Consider the following 18,114-nt stretch of genomic DNA (forward strand, 5'->3'; position numbering starts at 1 on the left):
GAATAATAAAAATTCATATTCAAGGAGTAAGACTTAGAAAGTTACTTTTACTCCTTCCTTAATGATGCAATTAAATTAAACAATTGTTTTTACTGTGTTTGTCTAGTTGTGAAAAACTGCATTTAGTACAGTTTTATGCTACTGTTTTCACAGTTTTTCTCAATATTGTTTTTACACCATCAATAAAAATATCAACAGTGTAAAAAGGGAAATAATGTATTTTACTTTTTATTTGTTTTACTTTTTATGGAGTTATAATTAATGTATAATATTATATAAATTTCAGATATACAACATAGTGATTCACAGTTTTAGAAGTTATGCTCCATTTATAGTTATAGAATATTGGTCTTATTCCCTATGCTACACAATGTATCTTGAAGATTGTTTTATAACCTAAAGGTGTGTACCATTTATTCCCCTACCGCTATATTGCCCCTTTCCACTTCCCTCTACCCACTAGTAACCACTAGCTTGTTCTCTATATTTGTGAGTCTGCTTCTTTTATGTTATATTCACTAGTTTGTTGTATTTTTTATAGTCCACGTATAAGTGATATCATACAGTGTTTATATTTCTCTTTCTGACTTGTTTCACTTAACATAGTGTCCTCCAAGTCCATTAGTGTTGATACAAATGACAAATTTTCATATTCATCTATATGTGTATATATAGGAATACTTTATACTTTAGGACTTCTCTGATAGCTCAGTTGGTAAAGAATCTGCCTGAAATGCAGGAGACCCCAGTTCGATTCCTGAGTTGGGAAGATCCACTGGAGAAGGGATAGGCTACCCACTCCAGTGTTCCTGGGCTTCCCTTGTTGCTCAGCTGGTAAAGAATCCGCCTGCAATGTGGGAGATCTGGGTTCAATCCCTGGGTTGGGAAGATCCCCTGGAGAAGGGAAAGGCTACCCACTCCAGTATTCTGGCCTGGAGGATTCCATGGACAGTCCCTGGGGTCACGGACATGACTAAGCAACTTTCACTTCACTATCTATACCTTATCCATCATGTTGATGAATACTTAGGTTATTTCCATATCTTGGTATTTGCAAATTATGCTGTTATGAACATTGGCGGGGAGTGCATATATATTTTCAAATTAGTGCTTTTCTTTTGTGGGGATATATACCCAGGAGTGGAATGCTGGGTTGTAGTTAGTTGTATTTTTAGTTTTGGGAGAAACCTTTATAGTGTTTTCCATAGTTGCTGCACCAAGTTACCTTCCTACCAACAGAATAGGAGGGTTCCCTTTTTTCCACATCCTTACCAACATTTGCTATTTGTGTTCTTTTTGATGATAGCTATTCTGGTTGCAAAGAGTCAGACACGACTGAACTGAACTGAACTGAACTGATTCTGACAGATGTAAGGTGGTACCTCATTGTGGTTCTGATTTGCATTTCCCTGATGATTAACAATATTGAACATCTCTTCATGTGCCTGTTGGCCATCTGTATGTCTTCTATGAAAAACTGTATCCAGTTCTTCTACCATTTTTTATTTGGGCTACTTGTTTTTCTGATGTTGAGTAATATGACCTGGCTTTTTTTTTGGGGGGGGGGATATTAACCCTTTATTAGTTACATCATTTGCAAGTATTTTCTCCCATTCAGTGGGTCGTCTTTTTGCTTTGTTGATAGTTTCCTTTGCTCTACAAAAATTTTTAAGTGATTGTGTCCCACTTGTTTACTGTTGCTTTTGTTTCTTCTGGCTTGGGAAAGAGATCCAAAAAATATTGTTATCATTTATGTCAGTGTTCTTCCTATATTTTCTACTAGGAGTTTTATGGTTTCCAGTCTTATATTTAGGTATTTAATCCATTTTGAGTTTCTTTTTGTATATAGTGTTAAAAAGCATTCTAATCTCATGTATTCTACATATAGCTCTCCAGTTTTCCCAGTACCATTTATTGAAGAGACTTCTCTCTAGTACAGTCTTAACCTCATTTGTCATAGACTAATTGACCATAACTGTGTGGGTTTATTTCTAGGCTCTCTATTCTGTTTGATTGATTTATATGGCTGTTTTTGTGCCAGTACTATACTGTCTTGATAACTGTAGTGTCATGGCATAGTCTAAAGTGAGGGAATGTGATAGTTCTAGCTCTGTTCTTTCTCAAACTGTATTGGCTCTTTGGGGTTTTTGTGTTTCTATACAGATTTGAAATTTATTTTTCTAGTTCTGTGAAAAATGTCATTGGTATTTTAATAGAGATTCCATTGGATCTGTACATTGCCCTGGGGAGTCATTTTAAAAATATCAATTCTTCTAACTCATGAACAAAGGATATCTTTCCATTTATTTGTGTTGTTTTTAATTTTTTAATGGTATATTATAGTTTTATTAGGATAAATCTTTTACCTCCTTACATAGGTTTATTCCCAGGTACTTTATTGTCTTTGATGCAGCTGTAAATGTGTTGATTTTCTTAATTTACTTTTCTGAGTATTGATTTCAACAGGTTTCTATATGTTAATTTTGTACCAAGCAACTTTACATAATTTATTAATGAGCCTTAGTAGCTTTCTGATAGCAACTTTAGGATTTTCTATGTATAGTATGTAATCTGAAAATAGTGAGTTTTCTTTCTTTTCAACTTGGATTCTTTTCATTTCTTTTTATTCTCTGATTGCTGTGGCTAGGACTTTCAACACTACATAGAATAAAAGTGGTTATAGTGGAATCCTTGTCTTGTTCCTGCTTTCAGCTTTTCATTGTTAAGTATGATGTCAGCTTTTTATATATGGCCTGGATTATTGTTGAGATATGTTGCCTCTATACCCATTTTCTAGAGACTTTTTTTATATCATAAATGGAATTCTAATTTTGTCAAAATATTTTCTCCATTTATTGAGATTATATGTTTTTTCTTTTTCAGTTTGTTAATGGAGTGTATCATATCGATTGATATGTGGAAATAGAACCATACCTATGTCCCTAGGATAAATCTCACTTGATCATTGTGTATGATCTTTTTAATGTATGGTTAGCTTCAGGGTCTGACAGGATGGGAAATTGAGGAGGTGGTGGCTAAAACCATCAATTAGATAGAGGTAATGTTGTTCAATTGCTAAGTCGTATCTGACTCTTTGTGACCCCACGCACTGCAGCACACTACTTTGCTCAAATTCATGTCCATTGAGTCGGTGATGCCATCTAACCTTCTCCTTTTGCCTTCAACATTTTTCAGCATCAGGGTCTTTTCTAATGAGTTGGCTCTTTGCATCAGGTGGCCAAAGTATTGGAGCTTCAGCTTCAGCAAGGTTGGGTGCATAGACGTTTAAAATTATTATATCTTCTTCAATCGATTCCTTGATCAGTATGTAGTATGCTTCTTTGTCTCATAACACTTTTTATTACAGAGACTGTCTTGTGTGATAAAATGTCACTACTCTGGCTTTCTTTTGATACCTTTTTGCATGGAGCACCTTTTTTCTATTCCTTCGCTTTCAGCCTATGTGTGTGTCTACATCCGAAGCGAGTCTTGTAAGAAGATATACAGGTCTTGTTCCATGTTTGTGTTACCATTCAGCCACTCTGTGTCTTTTGGTTAGAGCATCTAGTCTATTTACACTTAAGGTAATTATTGATATGTGTGTTCTTATTGCTATTTTGTTAATGTTTTGGGTTTGTTTTTGAAGTTCTTTCTTCTTTTTTTTCCTTTCTTCTTCTATGATAGATTTTTGGTTCATGGTTACCATGAGGTTACTATCTGCTGCTGCTGCTGCTAAGTCACTTCAGTCGTGTCCGACTCTGTGCGACCCCATAGACGGCAGCCCACCAGGCTCCGCCATCCCTGGGATTCTCCAGGCAAGAACACTGGAGTGGGTTGCCATTTCCTTCTCCAGTGCATGAAAGTGAAAAGTGAAAGCGAAGTCGCTCAGTCATGTCCGACTCTTCGCAACATGAAGAGCCTGGTAGGCTCCCCCTTCCATGGGATTTTCCAGGCAAGAGTACTGGAGTGGGTTGCCATTGCCTTCTCCGAGGTTACCATCTACATATATATATTTATGTAAATGTATGATATATATCATATATATATATATATATATATATATATATATATAATTCGGATGGAAGAGCCTGGTAGGCTACAGTCCACGGGGTTGCAAAGAGTTGGACATGACTGAGACTTCACTATCACTATATATAATTCCATGGACAGAGGACCTGATAGGGTCACAAAGAGTTGGACAAGACTGAGCTAATAACTTTCACTTTCACACACACACACACACACACACACACACACACACACACACGTAATTACTGATCTCTTAATTTCGAATGCATTTTAAAAATCCTGCATTGTACTCTGCTCCCCTCATGATTACTGTTTCTGATATTATATTTTACATCTAATTATTTTCTGTATCTCTTATCTGCTTATTGTGGATAATCTTATGGGAGTTTTCTTAAGTGTTATGCATTGCTTTTCCTATGCTGCTTTTAATACTCTCTACCTTTAATTTTGTCATTTTAATTACAATGTGTTTTTGTGTGTTCCTCTTTGAATTCATCCTATATGAGATTCTCTGCACTTACTGGTTTTGGATAACTGTTTCTTTTCCCAGGTTAGGGAATTTTTTTAGCTATTATGTCTCCAGATATGTTTATACCCTTTCTCTCTCTCTTCTCCTTCAGGGAACCCTATAATGTGAATACTGGTATGCTTGATATCATCTCAGAAGCGTCATTAACTGTCTGCATTGCCTTTCATTCTTTTCTTTTGTTAAGCATCAATGATTTCTGATACTCTGTCTTATTGATACTCAGCTGATTGATCTTTTTCTCCATATTATTTACTCTACTGTTGATTCTTTCTAGTGTATTTTTCATTTCAGTTATTGTGTTCTTCCTCTCTGTTTGTTAGCTCTTTATATTTTCTAATTCTTTGTTGAAAGTTTCTAACTTCTCTCTCTGTGTGCATCTATTCTTCTCTTTAGTTTTTTGATGATCTTTATGGTCATTACTCTAAAATTTTTCTCAAGTAGATTGTCTATTGCCCCTTCACCTAGTTCTTCTGGGTTTTTATATTGTTTCTTCATTTGGAACATATTCCTCTGTCACATAATTTCCCCTAACTTGCTGTTTTTATGTCTGTGTACTTGATATATTAGTTACATTTCTCAACATTGGAGAAGTGGCCTTGAAGGGGAAGTCTAATGCATCCCAGCAGCACACTCACCTTTCATTACCAGCGCTGTATGTTCTAGGTGTGCCCCCTATTTAGGCTATGTGGGTCCTTCTGTTGTGGTGGGCTAATTACCATGGGTAATCTGGCAGGCTTTGTTAGCCTTGGTCTGGTTGGTTGCCAGGTCCTTCCTTGGGTAAGGGGCTATTGAACACTAGTTTCTGGGGCCAGGTCACGAGGTGACTGGATTCTGAACCCTGTGGAGCCCTGGGCCTGTTACTGGTTCATTGATAAGTGGAGTTGGGGTCCAGGAGACCCTGGGGCTGTTGCCCCCACACTGGTGGGTAAGACCAGGCCCTAGACCTAGTGATGGTTCAGTGGTAGGCAGAGTTAGATCCTATGGTTTGGCTGTGGGACCCAGGGATCCCAGAATTGTTATTGGACTGTTGGTGCCTGGGACTGGCTCCTGACACAGCTGCCTGTGGGATCTGGCATGTCTCAAAGCTTTGTTGACCTGTCACTGGGCACAGGGCCCAGCCAGTCCTAGGGCAGGTGCTGGCCTGCTGGTAGTTGGGCTCAGACCACAGGCTGTGGGGCTTTGGTTGTCCTGCGGTTAGTATGCACCCACTGCCCTGTAAGACTATTCCCAAGGCTAGAGCAGGATCACTGGTGGGCAGAGCCAGGGATTCTGGGGCTGATCCTACCCACCTGTGAGTGCAACAGTGCCCAGCTGCATGGTTCTGGGGGTCCTGCTTGTAATTCCTGCACATTGATGTGTGGGGCCAGGTCCTGGGCCCCTAGAGTTGGGCAGAGACATACTGCTGGTGCTGTGAGCTCAGAAAGTCTGGAGGTAGACCATCTGCTGCCTAGCTGATTCTTACAGTCTATTGGGCAAGGGCATTGCTGGGCCCTAAGGCTAATCAGCTAGAAAAAGAATTCCAAAATGGTGCTTGCCAGCAAGTGTCCCTGTGGTACAATAAGCTCTCCCAAATGGCTGCCACCAGTGTCTGTATCCACAAGGTGAGCTGTAGTGGCCTCATGCCTTTCCAGGGGTCTCTCCAAGATTAGCAGACCCAACAGCATTACCCAGGCTTCTTTCAAGTTACTGCTTCTTCTCTGGGTCCTAGAGAATGTGATTTTTTTGTGTGCCCTCTGAAAGTGAAGTGTCTATTTCCCCTAGCTTCCTAAGACTTCTGAAAGTAAACCCCACTGGCCTTCAAAACCAAACATTCTAGGAGTTATTCTCTAGGAGTATACCATAATGGAACAGAATATGAAAAAGAATACATATATTAAAGTGCTTTTATGAAAGCAGTTTTGAACTCACAAATTCATTGAAAGGGTCTTAGCAATCTTTAAGGATCTTTAGGTCACATGTCCAAATAAAGAGACTGACTCAGAACGATAGAATGCTTTTTGCTGAACCATATTAAAGTGACATTTTAAATAGCATATTTTGTAGTTCTTCTCTAGGAATTAAAATTATAGGCTATTTGCTTCCAAATTTCCTTTCAAGTTATCTGCTGCAACCCATCTCAAAACTGAAATGAAATGAGTCAAAATGTTTTCAAGTTTAGGAAAAATTTATTTTTCTGTCACATGATAGATTCTGTTTTTCTTCTTTTCCTAGAAAGGCTACTGGCTTGGAAGGCCTACAAGCATTAGGAAAAAGGAAGATATGCAAGTTGTTAGTACAGTTCAAAATGCTTATTTTGAAGAAGAACCTGTTGGTTTGACGGCTGGTATCAGGATTCAACATTTGTACAAGGTATTATTTACAGGTTTCTTTTCCCCTGTACTATTGAAAAGTAATTTACAACACGTAGTAAATTAATTATCTGAGGCAAAGAGCTAACTCATTGGAAAAAACTCTGATGCTGGGAAGGATTGAAGGCAAAAGGAGCAGATGGTGGCAGAGGATAAGATGTTTAGATAGCATCACCAACTCAATGGGCATGAATTTGAGCAGACTCTGGGAGACAGTGAAGGAGAGGGAAGCCTGGCATGCTGCAATCCATGTGGTTGCAGAGTCAGACACAATTTAGCAACTGAACAATAAAAATAACAAATGTTTGTCCCTGGCCATAACCCTACTCCCATATGATGTTAATAAAAGGTTATAGTCAGCAGGCTTATTATTTAATGAGACAAAGTGAAATTTATGCAAATAATAACTTTTCATGAACTGTTGAAGACTTGTATGTAAATACCATTTTGTTCACGTCTGGCTTTACTTATTCTACAAGTTATATATTGAGGCCATGTTTTTACACTCTCTTTTGAAGTGTTCTGCAGGACATGTTCTCAGATATCAGTTACTGATTAACTGCAGTATGTATCATTCAGGTAACCCGTATGTCTGCTGGCAATTCCCTTGGACTACAGATGATACTCATGATATCATTCAGTAACCTGTATGTCTGGGATTCTCTTGGACCAAGAGGATATTCACCTTAACTTGAACTGCTATCTCACAATTGTGGAACTATATATCTCTTCAAAATGAAACAGATCACCAGCCCAGGTTGGGTGCATGAGACAAGTGCTCGGGCCTGGTGCACTGGGAAGAGCCAGAGGGATCGGGTGGAGAGGGAGGTGGGAGGGGGAACTGGGATGGGGAATACATGTAAATCCATGGCTAATTCATTTCAGTGTATGACAAAAACTACTGTAATGATGTAAAGTAATTAGCCTCCAACTAATAAAAATAAATGGAAAAAAAAAAGGTTATAGTCAGCAGGCTTATTATTTAATGAGACAAAATGAAATTTATGCAAATAAAATAAAAATCCATGTTTTCCTCTATTTACTTCTGAATAGAATTCGTCTTTGTACAGACAATGACTGTCTGCTACAAGTCTTCCATCATAGGAGTTAACTTTTCATTGGAACTGTGAAGACTTGTTATGTAAATACAAATTTCTGTTCACCGCTCTGGCTTTACTTATTCTACAAGTTATATATTAGGCCATTTGTTTACACTATCCTCTTTTGAAGTGTTCTGCAAGGACATGTTCTCAGACATATCAGTTTATCTGGATTAACTGCAGGTATGTATCATTCAGGTAACCCGTATGTCTGCTGGCATTCCCTTGGGACTCACAGTGATACTTCATGCATGTATCATTCAGGTAACCTGTATGTCTGCTGGCATTCTCTTGGACTCAAGGAGATACTTCACCTTAACTTGAACTGCTAATCTCACAATTTGTGGAAACTCATATATCTCTTCAAAATTTCTGCTAATCATTTGTGGGTGTTAGGAAGAGGATAAGACTTTTTATTCTATTATGGTTTTCTCTGCCTCCAGCATATTGCATTATGATTCTGTCTTTATCACATCACTGTAGATGTAAAACTGTATTTTCATTGTGTTTTCTCAGGAAGTCCATTCAAATCACAATTTTGTTATTTATATAGATAGGGTTATATTAACAGCCACATGAGCCATTTCATCACCCATATCCTTTCTCATCTCTGTTTTCACTTTTTCACCAACATTGTCCTTGAGAGCTTCCACTAATTTGTGTAGTAGTTCATATTTTCCTAGCTCTTTCCCCCAGACTTGCATATCCAGACTTATGAGTACTTAGCAGAACCAGGGACTTTTTATGTACTATTTATTTATTTATTCAGAAGTTCAACAAGCAGTTCCTTAGCACCTTTTATGTTGTAGAAACTGATTGGTATTGGAAATATAGCTGCAAAATGTTCAGATAAAATCTCCCTTTTAAACGAAATGTAAGCAAACAGTTTGGGGTACTCCTGCCTCCAAGTAGGATGGGGAAGTTCTTGGTAGCCTGACACTCAAACTGAAAACAGTAGAAGAAACCAGATAAATTATATTTATCAGACAACTGCAGAAGCTATAAGGACCAGATTATTTTCAATTCTGAAGAATAAGCAATCCATTTAAACTGACCTTAGAAATATTGGCCATTTTCTCTCTTGTAGCTATTTTCTAACTAGGGACTGAGAATCAATCCCTGCACCCTCTACTCCAAATAAGAACTCTACTGAAATAAAGAGGCGCTTGAGCATTTTGGTGGTTATAGTTGGCTGGCATGACATCTTGGAAACAAGAAGTGGTCCCATGTGATCAAGTTTCCCTTTGAGATATTTAAACTGATGTAGAGAGCTTTAAGTGGGATTGTAAAAGGCAGCATGAAATCTGTAAACCTGGGAAGCTCAGAAGCCAAAGTCACACTGGAGGAAAACACACAATTGACCTCCCCACCCCAGACACCTGGCATATTTAGAGTTATAACAAGTAGAAAACTAAAGACCTATATTCAAAACTATAAAGGACAGAATGGAATCTCCTTTAGGCTTACTGGACTGAAGATATGTAGACCTGTAAGATATTCCATCAGAAGTTTAAGAGGACCATTCTTATAGAGAGTAAGATAGCTCAAATCTTTCTAAACTTCCGATCGGCTTTTCACTCCACTGAATTCCAGGTTAGATGTAATTGATGACCTCTTTCCCTTACCTATTTAACAAGAAAAGGGGTTACTTTCAGATGGAAGATGGCTGGAGCCTCCTTGGTTATTTTATACAAAACGCATAGCACAAATAAAGAATTACTAGACATGTGAAGAGGTGCAAGATAGTGACCAGTAACTAAGAATAGGAACATACCATGGAAGCAGACACACAGATTACCTAGAAATAGGAGTTAGCAGAGAAAGATTTTACAAGAACTATGAATGCTGAAATAAAGAACATATTAAAAGATTGATATTCTCATCTGAATGGCTAAAATAAAAACATTTGACAATAGTATTTGTAGCAAGGATATGGAAAAAGGTTATATTTCTAGCAATACAAATCAATATAACAACTGTGGAAACCTATGTGTCAGTGTATCATTCAAAGTTGAGCTTGGAAACAAAATTATTCCCCAGTAATACATAAATTTTAGTGCAAAGAACTTAGTAATAAAAACAGGTAAAAATACTGATAGGAATAAATCAAACTTTAAAGAATATAAACATAGTAGATTAGAGAATAGTCACTACCTCTAAGGCTCAGGACGCAGTACTCACTGGAAGAACAAACTTGGAAACATTTCTTCCTCTCTACCAAAGATGAGGTCAAACTTACTTTACTGAAGGCTGTGGTTCTGTGGCTGCGAGAATGGTAGGAAGTTTGCTGAGGTACCATAGGCTATGTCCGACAACTGGAAAAACCTCGTACTGGGTGACAGAGAAACATGTCAGGAAACTTCTTGCTTGGGTCCTGGAAAGAGAAACCACTAGATGTGGTAATGATGAGGCTTGCTGAGGTGCTAATGCTACCTTCTATGAAGCCACCACTGAATAAATGGTGAAGTCTGACTGGAAATCTGCCTGAAGGGATAATGGTAAGACTCCGAAAAAGATGATTATATTATGTATTATAGAATGTATTACATCATGAGGGAAACAAGATGATTGGATAATAACTTGGACCTACAACAAGAATGAGAAGTAATTTTGATGGAATAGTGAAGGAAAGCCTCTCTGTGAAGGTGATCTTTGTGTTGAAATCTGAAAGATGTAGATAAATCAGGGAGTTGAAAAATGAGAGATAAGAGATTAAAACAGAACATTCGATCCAAGTTCTGAGGTGGAAAAACATTGTCATGTATTTGAAGAAGCAAACAGAGAAGAAATGGTTGAAACAAGTTTGAAGAGATAGAAGCCAGGTCAGGTAGGAACCATTAGGTCACAGTAAAGTTCAATAAACTTTGGACTTGAAAAATATTTGAAAGTCACTAAAGGAGTATGATTGCTATAAGAACATAATCTGATTTATGCTTTGAAAATATTCTCTGACTGTGGTGTGGAGAATTACTGAGAGGAAGATGAATAAGGAAGTTTCTGTAATCATAACAGCTTGGATTAGGGTGGTATCAGCGAATTTGAGAGAGAAGTGAACAGTTTAAGGCTGTTTTCTGTAATGAGAACTGTAAAGAGTGCAGCAGGTTGAGGGAAAAGGAGGAAACTCATTTGATTTGGGTTTCTGACTTGAACAATTGAGTGGATAGTGGTGATATATACTGATATGGAAAAGACTGGAGAAGAATTACAGTTTTTTTTTTAATTTAAAAATGGAGGCTTGGGGAAATTAACAGATCTCTTTTGGATATAAGTTTGAAGTACCATTTAAACAAACATCCAGGTGAGATACCAAACAGTTTTAGAAGTCTAGGGTTTAGGCAAATTTAAAGCCTGATATGCATTTGAAATTTATCAGCAAAGAGATGACATTTAAAACAAATATCAAGATGAAGGCTTAAGGAGAAAGTGTAGATACGATGCACTTTAATTATAATGTAGTATTACTTTTCCATTACTCTCCATTATTCTCAGCATCTGTTCAAGTTAGCAGGAAGGGTTTAAGAGATGAATTCTAAAACAAGTATGCTTGATTCCCACCTCTTCCACGTATTTTTTATTTCAAAAATATCTGAGCTTAATTTTCTTCATTTGCAATGTGGGGAATTGTAGCTACCATATAGGTTTGCTTTATGGGTTAATTGTGAGATGTGGTATATAAAACCAAACAGTGCTTGGGACATAGTAGATATTTTGAAGAGTTCATTCTCTTCCTTTACCGACTGCTTCTCCCTCTCTACCATCACTTGTACCTACTCGTCTTTGAAAAATAACCAGTTTTTGTCCATGTGGCTTCGAACATATTTCTCTAAAAAATATTTAACCTTACTGTTTCTATTATTTTATCATTACCTAACTCCCTGGATAATTTAATTTTATCCTCCACCATGGTCCTGGGAAGACTGAATTTCCTATTATCAATAAATGAAATGATGTTATCTTAGTTTTACCTACCTGCTCTCACTGTATTTGATATCCTAATCTGCAAAGGTCGAAGCAAGTAGATATGATTTTTCTCACTCATGAAAGTTGGTGATTTTTTTTTCCATTACAGATAGATTTTAAATATATTTTATTTTTAGAACAGTCTTATATTTATAGAAAATGAGAAGATAGTACAGGTCCCCATATATTTGTGTATTCTCAATATTTTCTGTTATTAACATATTAATATGGTACACATGTCACAATTAAAAACTAATGTGAAATGATAGGATGGTGTCAGCATCACAGCAGCCTACGTTGCTTTGTCTTTCTCCTTCAGTCTACAACCAGCAAAATATCCATAACTCAGCAAAGTTGCTTCTGTGCAACACACATGGTTGCCAGAGAATTCTATACATCTGTGCAACTACATAGAGTGGACTAGGAGCACATGGAGGCGGTGGCTCTTGAGAGTCCCTTGGACTGCAAGGAGATCCAAGCAGTCCATCCTAAAAGAAATAAGTCCAGAATATTCTTTGAAAGGACTGATGGTGAAGCTGAAACTCCAATATTTTGGCCACCTGATGCGAAGAACTGATTCATCTGAAAAGACCCTGATGCTTGGAAAGATTGAAGCCAGGAGAAGGGGATGACAGAGGATGAGATGGTTGGATGGCATCACCGATTTAATGGACTTGAATTTGAGGAAACTCTGGGAGGTGGCGATGGACAGGGAGGCCTGGCGTGCTGCCATCCATGGGGTCGCAGAGTTGGACACAATTTGAGCGACTGAACTGAACTGAACTGGGGATGTGTTTATGTTTTGTAGGCACTTTTGTGTCATAATTTAGATTCCAAATATAGGTGATATCATATATTTGTCTTTCTCTTCACTTAGTTTGATAATCTCTAGGTCCATCCTTGTTGTTATGGCTTAGTAATATTCTATAGTGTATGTGTACCACATCATCTTTATCTATTCATATGTTGATGGACATTTATGTTGTTTCCATGTCTTGGCTATTAGGAATATTGCTACCATGAAGGTAGGGTTGCATACAACTTTTTGAATTACATACTGTGTTGAATAGAAGTGGTGAGAGTGGGATTTTAACAAAAAGGTTTTCAGTTTTCACAACTGAGTATCATATTGGATGTTGGTATGCCATAAATAACTTTTATTATGTTGAGACATGTTCCCTCAATACCTACTTTGGTAAGATTTTTTTTTAAATCATGAACAGATGTTGAATTTTATTGAATGCCTTTTTCTGCAGCTATTGAGATCATGTGGTTTTTGATTTATCTTGATATGGTGGTTCACATTGATGAATTTGCATGTGTTGAACCATCCTTGTGAACTAGCCATGACTTCAACTTGGTTGTAGTATGTGATCTTTTTAAAAATGTGCTGTTGAACTCAATTGCCAACATTTTGACAATTTTCACATCAATATTCATCAAAGATATTGTTCTGTAATCTTTTCTGTTAGTGTCTTTGTTTGGTTTTGGTATCAAGGTAATGGTGGCTTCACAGAATGTCTTTGAAAGTATTTTCTCTTCTTCAGTCTTTTACAAGAGTTTGAGAAAAATTGGTACAAGTTTTTTGTATGTTTGGAGGAATTTGACTGTGAAGTCATCAGGCTCTGGACTTTTGTTTGTAGGGAGTTTTTTTTTTTTCTTTTTTATGGATACTATTTTTTTAGTGATTGATCCATCCAAGTTATCTTGATTCAGCCCTTCAGTTTTGAACAGCTGCATGCTTCTAAAAAGTTCATTTCTTCTAGGCTGTTGAATTTATTGGCATATAATTTTTAATATTATTCTCTTATGGTATTTTGTATTTCTGAGATACCAGTTGTGATTTCTTCTCTTTAATTTCCAATTATATTTACTGGATATTCTCTTTTCCTTTCTTGATGAGACTGTACAGAGATTTATCAATTTTGTTTACCCTTTCAAAGAATCAACTCTTGGTTTTATTGAATTTCTTCTAGTGTTTTTAAAATTAATTAATTTATTTTAATTGGAGGATAATTAGTTTACAATATTGTGATGGTTTTGCCATACATCAATATGAATCAGCCATAGGTATACATGTGTCTCCTCCATCTAAACACCCTCCCACTTCCCTCCTCACCCTGTTCCTCCAAGTTGTCACAGAGCACCAGATTTGCCTGCATCTGCTTCATATATCAAACTTGCACTGCTTATCTATTTTATATATGGTAATGTATGTGTTTCGATGCTATTTTCTCAAATCATCCCACTCTCTCCTTCTCCCACTGAGTCCAAAAGTCTGTTCTTTACATCTGTGTCTCCTTTGCTGCCCTGCACGTAGGATCATTGGGATCATTTTTCTAGATTCCATATATATGTGCCAATATATGGCATTTCTCTTTCTCTTTCTGACTTAAAACTGACTCAAATGCATTCTTTGTAGCTGAGTAATATTCCATTGTGTATATGTATCCACAACTTTATTCATTCATCTGCCAATGGACATCTAGGTTGCTTCCATGTCTTAGCTATTGTAAATAGTGCTGCAGTGGACATTGGGGTACCTGTGTTTTTTTTTCAATTCTGGTTTCCTTGGGGTATATGCCCAGTAGTGGGATTGCTGGGTCATGTGGTAGTTTTATTTCTAGTATTTTAAGGAATCTGCATACCATTCACCATAGTAGTTGTACCAGCTTTTATTCCCACCAACAGTGTAAGAAATTTTCCTTTTCACCATACCCTCTCCAGCATTTATTATTTGTAGACTTTTTGATGATGGCCATTCTGACTGGTGAGATACCTCATTGTGGTTTTCATTTGCATTTCTATGTTAATGAGTGACATTGAGCATCTTTTCATGTGTTTGTTAGCCATCTGTATGTCTTCTTTGGAGAAGTGTCTGTTTAGGTCTTCTGCTCACTTTTTGATTGGATTGTTCATTTTTATAGTATTGAGCTGCATGGAACACTTGTATATTTTGGAGGTTAATTCTTTGTCAGTTATCCTGTTTGCTGTCATTTTCTCCCATTCCTGACTTCAGCCTATACTACAAAGCTACAGTAATCAAGACAGTATGGTACTGGCACAAAAATAGAAATATAGATCAATGGAACAAAATAGAAATCCCAGAGATAAATCCAAACAGCTATGGACACCTTATCTTTGACAAAGGAGACAAAAATATACAGTGGAAAAAAGACAATCTCTTCAACAAGTGGTGACAGGAAAACTGAACTGGTCAATTGCATGTGGGGAATACATGTAAATCCATGGCTAATTCAATGTATGACAAAAACCACTGCAATGCTGTAAAGTAATTAGCCTCCAACTAATAAAAATAAATGGAAAAAAAAAAGAATGAAATTGCAACTCTTTGTAACACTATACACAAAAATAAACTCAAAGTAGATTAAAGACCTAAATGTAGGCCAGAAACTATAAAACTCTTAGAGGAAAACATAGACAGAATACTTTCTGACAACAAGATCCTCTATGACCCACCTCCCAGAGTAATGAAAATAAAAACAAAATAAGCAACTGGACCTAATTTAAATAAAAAGTTTCCAGTATTTTTTAAATCTCTACTTGTTCTCTTTCTGATCTTTATTATCGTCTTCCTTCTGCTGACTTTACGGTTGTTTGTTCTTTTTCTAATTCTTCTAGATGGTGGGTTAGGTTGTTTATTTGAGATTTTTATTATTGTTTTAGAAAGGCTTGTATCACTATAAACATCCCTCTAAGAACTACTTTTGCTGCATCCCATTGATTCTGTATGATTGTGTCTTCATTGCCATTTGTCTCAAGGTATTTGTAAGTTTGCTCTTGGATTTCATCACTGACTCACTTTTAAAAACATTTTTGGATACATTTTATTTACTAAAATGTGCATATTTTCAAGGAGACTTTAGAAAGTCTAAAGTCCAGTACTTTAGAAACTGCAGCAAAGCCTTATCTATGTATTTATACATATCTAATAGCCTCCCTAGAGGATATTTTTCCAGTGGTTACATATGGTTGTGACAGATGGACTGTAAAGAAGACAGGATGCCAAAGAATTGATGTCTTTGAACTGTGGTGCTGAAGAAGACTTCTGAAAGTCTCTTGGACAGCAAGGAGATCAAACCAGTCAATCTTGAGAGATCAACCCTGAATATTCACTGGAAGGACTGATGCTGAAGCTTAAGCTCCAATATTTTGGTTATCTGATGTGAACAGACAGTTCATTGGAAAAGTCCCTGATACTGGGAAAGATTGAGGGCAGAAGGAGAAAAGAGTGTCAGAGGAAGAGATGGCTGGATGGCATCACCAGTGCAATGAACATGAACTTGGACAAACCCTGAGAGATGGTGAGGGACAGGGAGGCCTGGTGTGCTGCAGTCCATGTAGTCGCAATGAGTTGGATGTGACTGGGTGACTGAACAACAACAGCCTTCCTGATTCAGCCAGAGGTCTTTACATACATGCAAAGATATTTTTCCTGGCTTAATAGCATTCATGTATTTGTTATGTCTAATGTACCTCCTTCTAAAAGAAATTGAAGTGCTCTCTATATAATAATGTGTGTGTGCGTGTGTGTGTGTGTGTGTGTGTGTGTGTGTGTGTGTGTATGGTTTTAATTACTATCTATATGATGGAATCTCGAATTTATCCAGTTCAAATCTCTCCTTTGGGCTCTAAACTGTAGACTCCCAAGTATCCAAACGGGATGCTGGGAAATTCTCAGAGATAAATTGATACAATTCATCCAGTACAAATCTAAAGACTACATGTCTGTATTATTACATCAATATTATATGTTATTTTAAAATAAAACTCTGATGTACATTCTTTCTTACCATAATGCAAAAAAGCCAATAAGTATTACTTTGTAATTATCTCCAGTTCCTCAGAGAATTCATTTCTTTAACAATTTTTATTTCTTTAGTGTTACAAATGTATTTAAAAAGTAATGCTAAATCTAGTAAAAGAATATGAATTATAAAAGTATTTTGAGGTACTTATTTTTGATCATATATTTTTGTTTTTAGATTAATAATAACCAAAACATACTTCTTCACTGTATTTTGAGAATGTGCATCATTGTAAATAAAGCTGATACATGGAAATTGGAATTTATACATAATGCATGCTAATATTTAAATATTTTATTTACAGAAGGATTGTTTATTTTGAAAGTAACTCATAATAACCTAATTGCAAATGTAAGTTTTCAACATATAAAAAAATGCTTTTTATTTGATTATATTAAAGTAGACAATGACACAGAAAAATGGAAAGATATACCATGTTCTTGGATTGGAAGAGTCAATATTGTCAAAATGACTATATTATCCAAAGCAATCTACAGATTCAATGAAGTCCCTATCAAATTACAATGACATTATTCACAATTTTAAAAAAAATCTTCAAATTTGTGTGGTAACATAAAATATCATGAATAGCTAAAGTAATCTTGAAAAAGGAAAACATCTGGAAGAAACTGGCTCCCTGACTTCAGACTATACTACAAAGCTATAGTCTTCAAACTAATATGTTACTGGCACAAAACAGAAATGTAGATTAATGGAACAGGGCAGAAAGCCTGTAAATAAACCCACACACACTATGGTCAATCAATCTATAACAAATGAGGCAAGACTATACAATGAAGGAACTCTACAGCTACATGTAAAACAAATGAACTTAGAACATTTTTTAACACCATACACAAAAATAAACCCAAAATGTATTAAAGACAAATGTAAAACTATAAAACTCTTAGAGGAAAACAGGCAGAACACTCTTTGACAAAAATGCAGTGATATCTCTTCTGAGCTGTCTCCTAGAATAATGGAAATAAAAACAAAACCAAATGGGCCTAATTAAACTCAAAAGCTTTTGCACAGCAAAGGAAACCATAAAAAATGAAAAACAACCCACAGAATGGGAGAAAATAATTGCAAATGATATGATCAAAGTGATTAGTCTCCAAAATCTACAATGAAGCTCAAGATTAAAAAAATTTAAAAATGGGCAGAAAACCCAGCTAGAAATTCCTATAAAGAAAACATAGATGGCCAAGAGTCACATGGAAAAATGCTCAACCTTGCTAATAATTAGAGAAATGGAAATCAAAATTACAATGAGGTATCACTTCACACCTGTTGGAATGGCTATCATCAAAATATCA

The 18,114-nt window shown here is 36.4% G+C and overlaps 1 protein-coding gene across 2 annotated transcripts in view; it reads left to right on the plus strand.

Moving 5' to 3' along the window:
* Window positions 1-18,114, plus strand: part of LOC110151697 (phospholipid-transporting ATPase ABCA3-like) — a 285,960-nt gene that overhangs the window by 102,574 nt on the left and 165,272 nt on the right. For both annotated transcript variants that reach the window (XM_070460996.1, XM_070460997.1), the window contains one exon: window positions 6,770-6,907. In XM_070460996.1, the coding sequence (XP_070317097.1) occupies window positions 6,770-6,907 (138 nt within the window). The remainder of the gene's footprint in view (window positions 1-6,769; window positions 6,908-18,114) is intronic.

This window comes from Odocoileus virginianus, chromosome 33 (genome assembly GCF_023699985.2).
Source record: "Odocoileus virginianus isolate 20LAN1187 ecotype Illinois chromosome 33, Ovbor_1.2, whole genome shotgun sequence".
Taxonomy (NCBI): domain Eukaryota; kingdom Metazoa; phylum Chordata; class Mammalia; order Artiodactyla; family Cervidae; genus Odocoileus; species Odocoileus virginianus.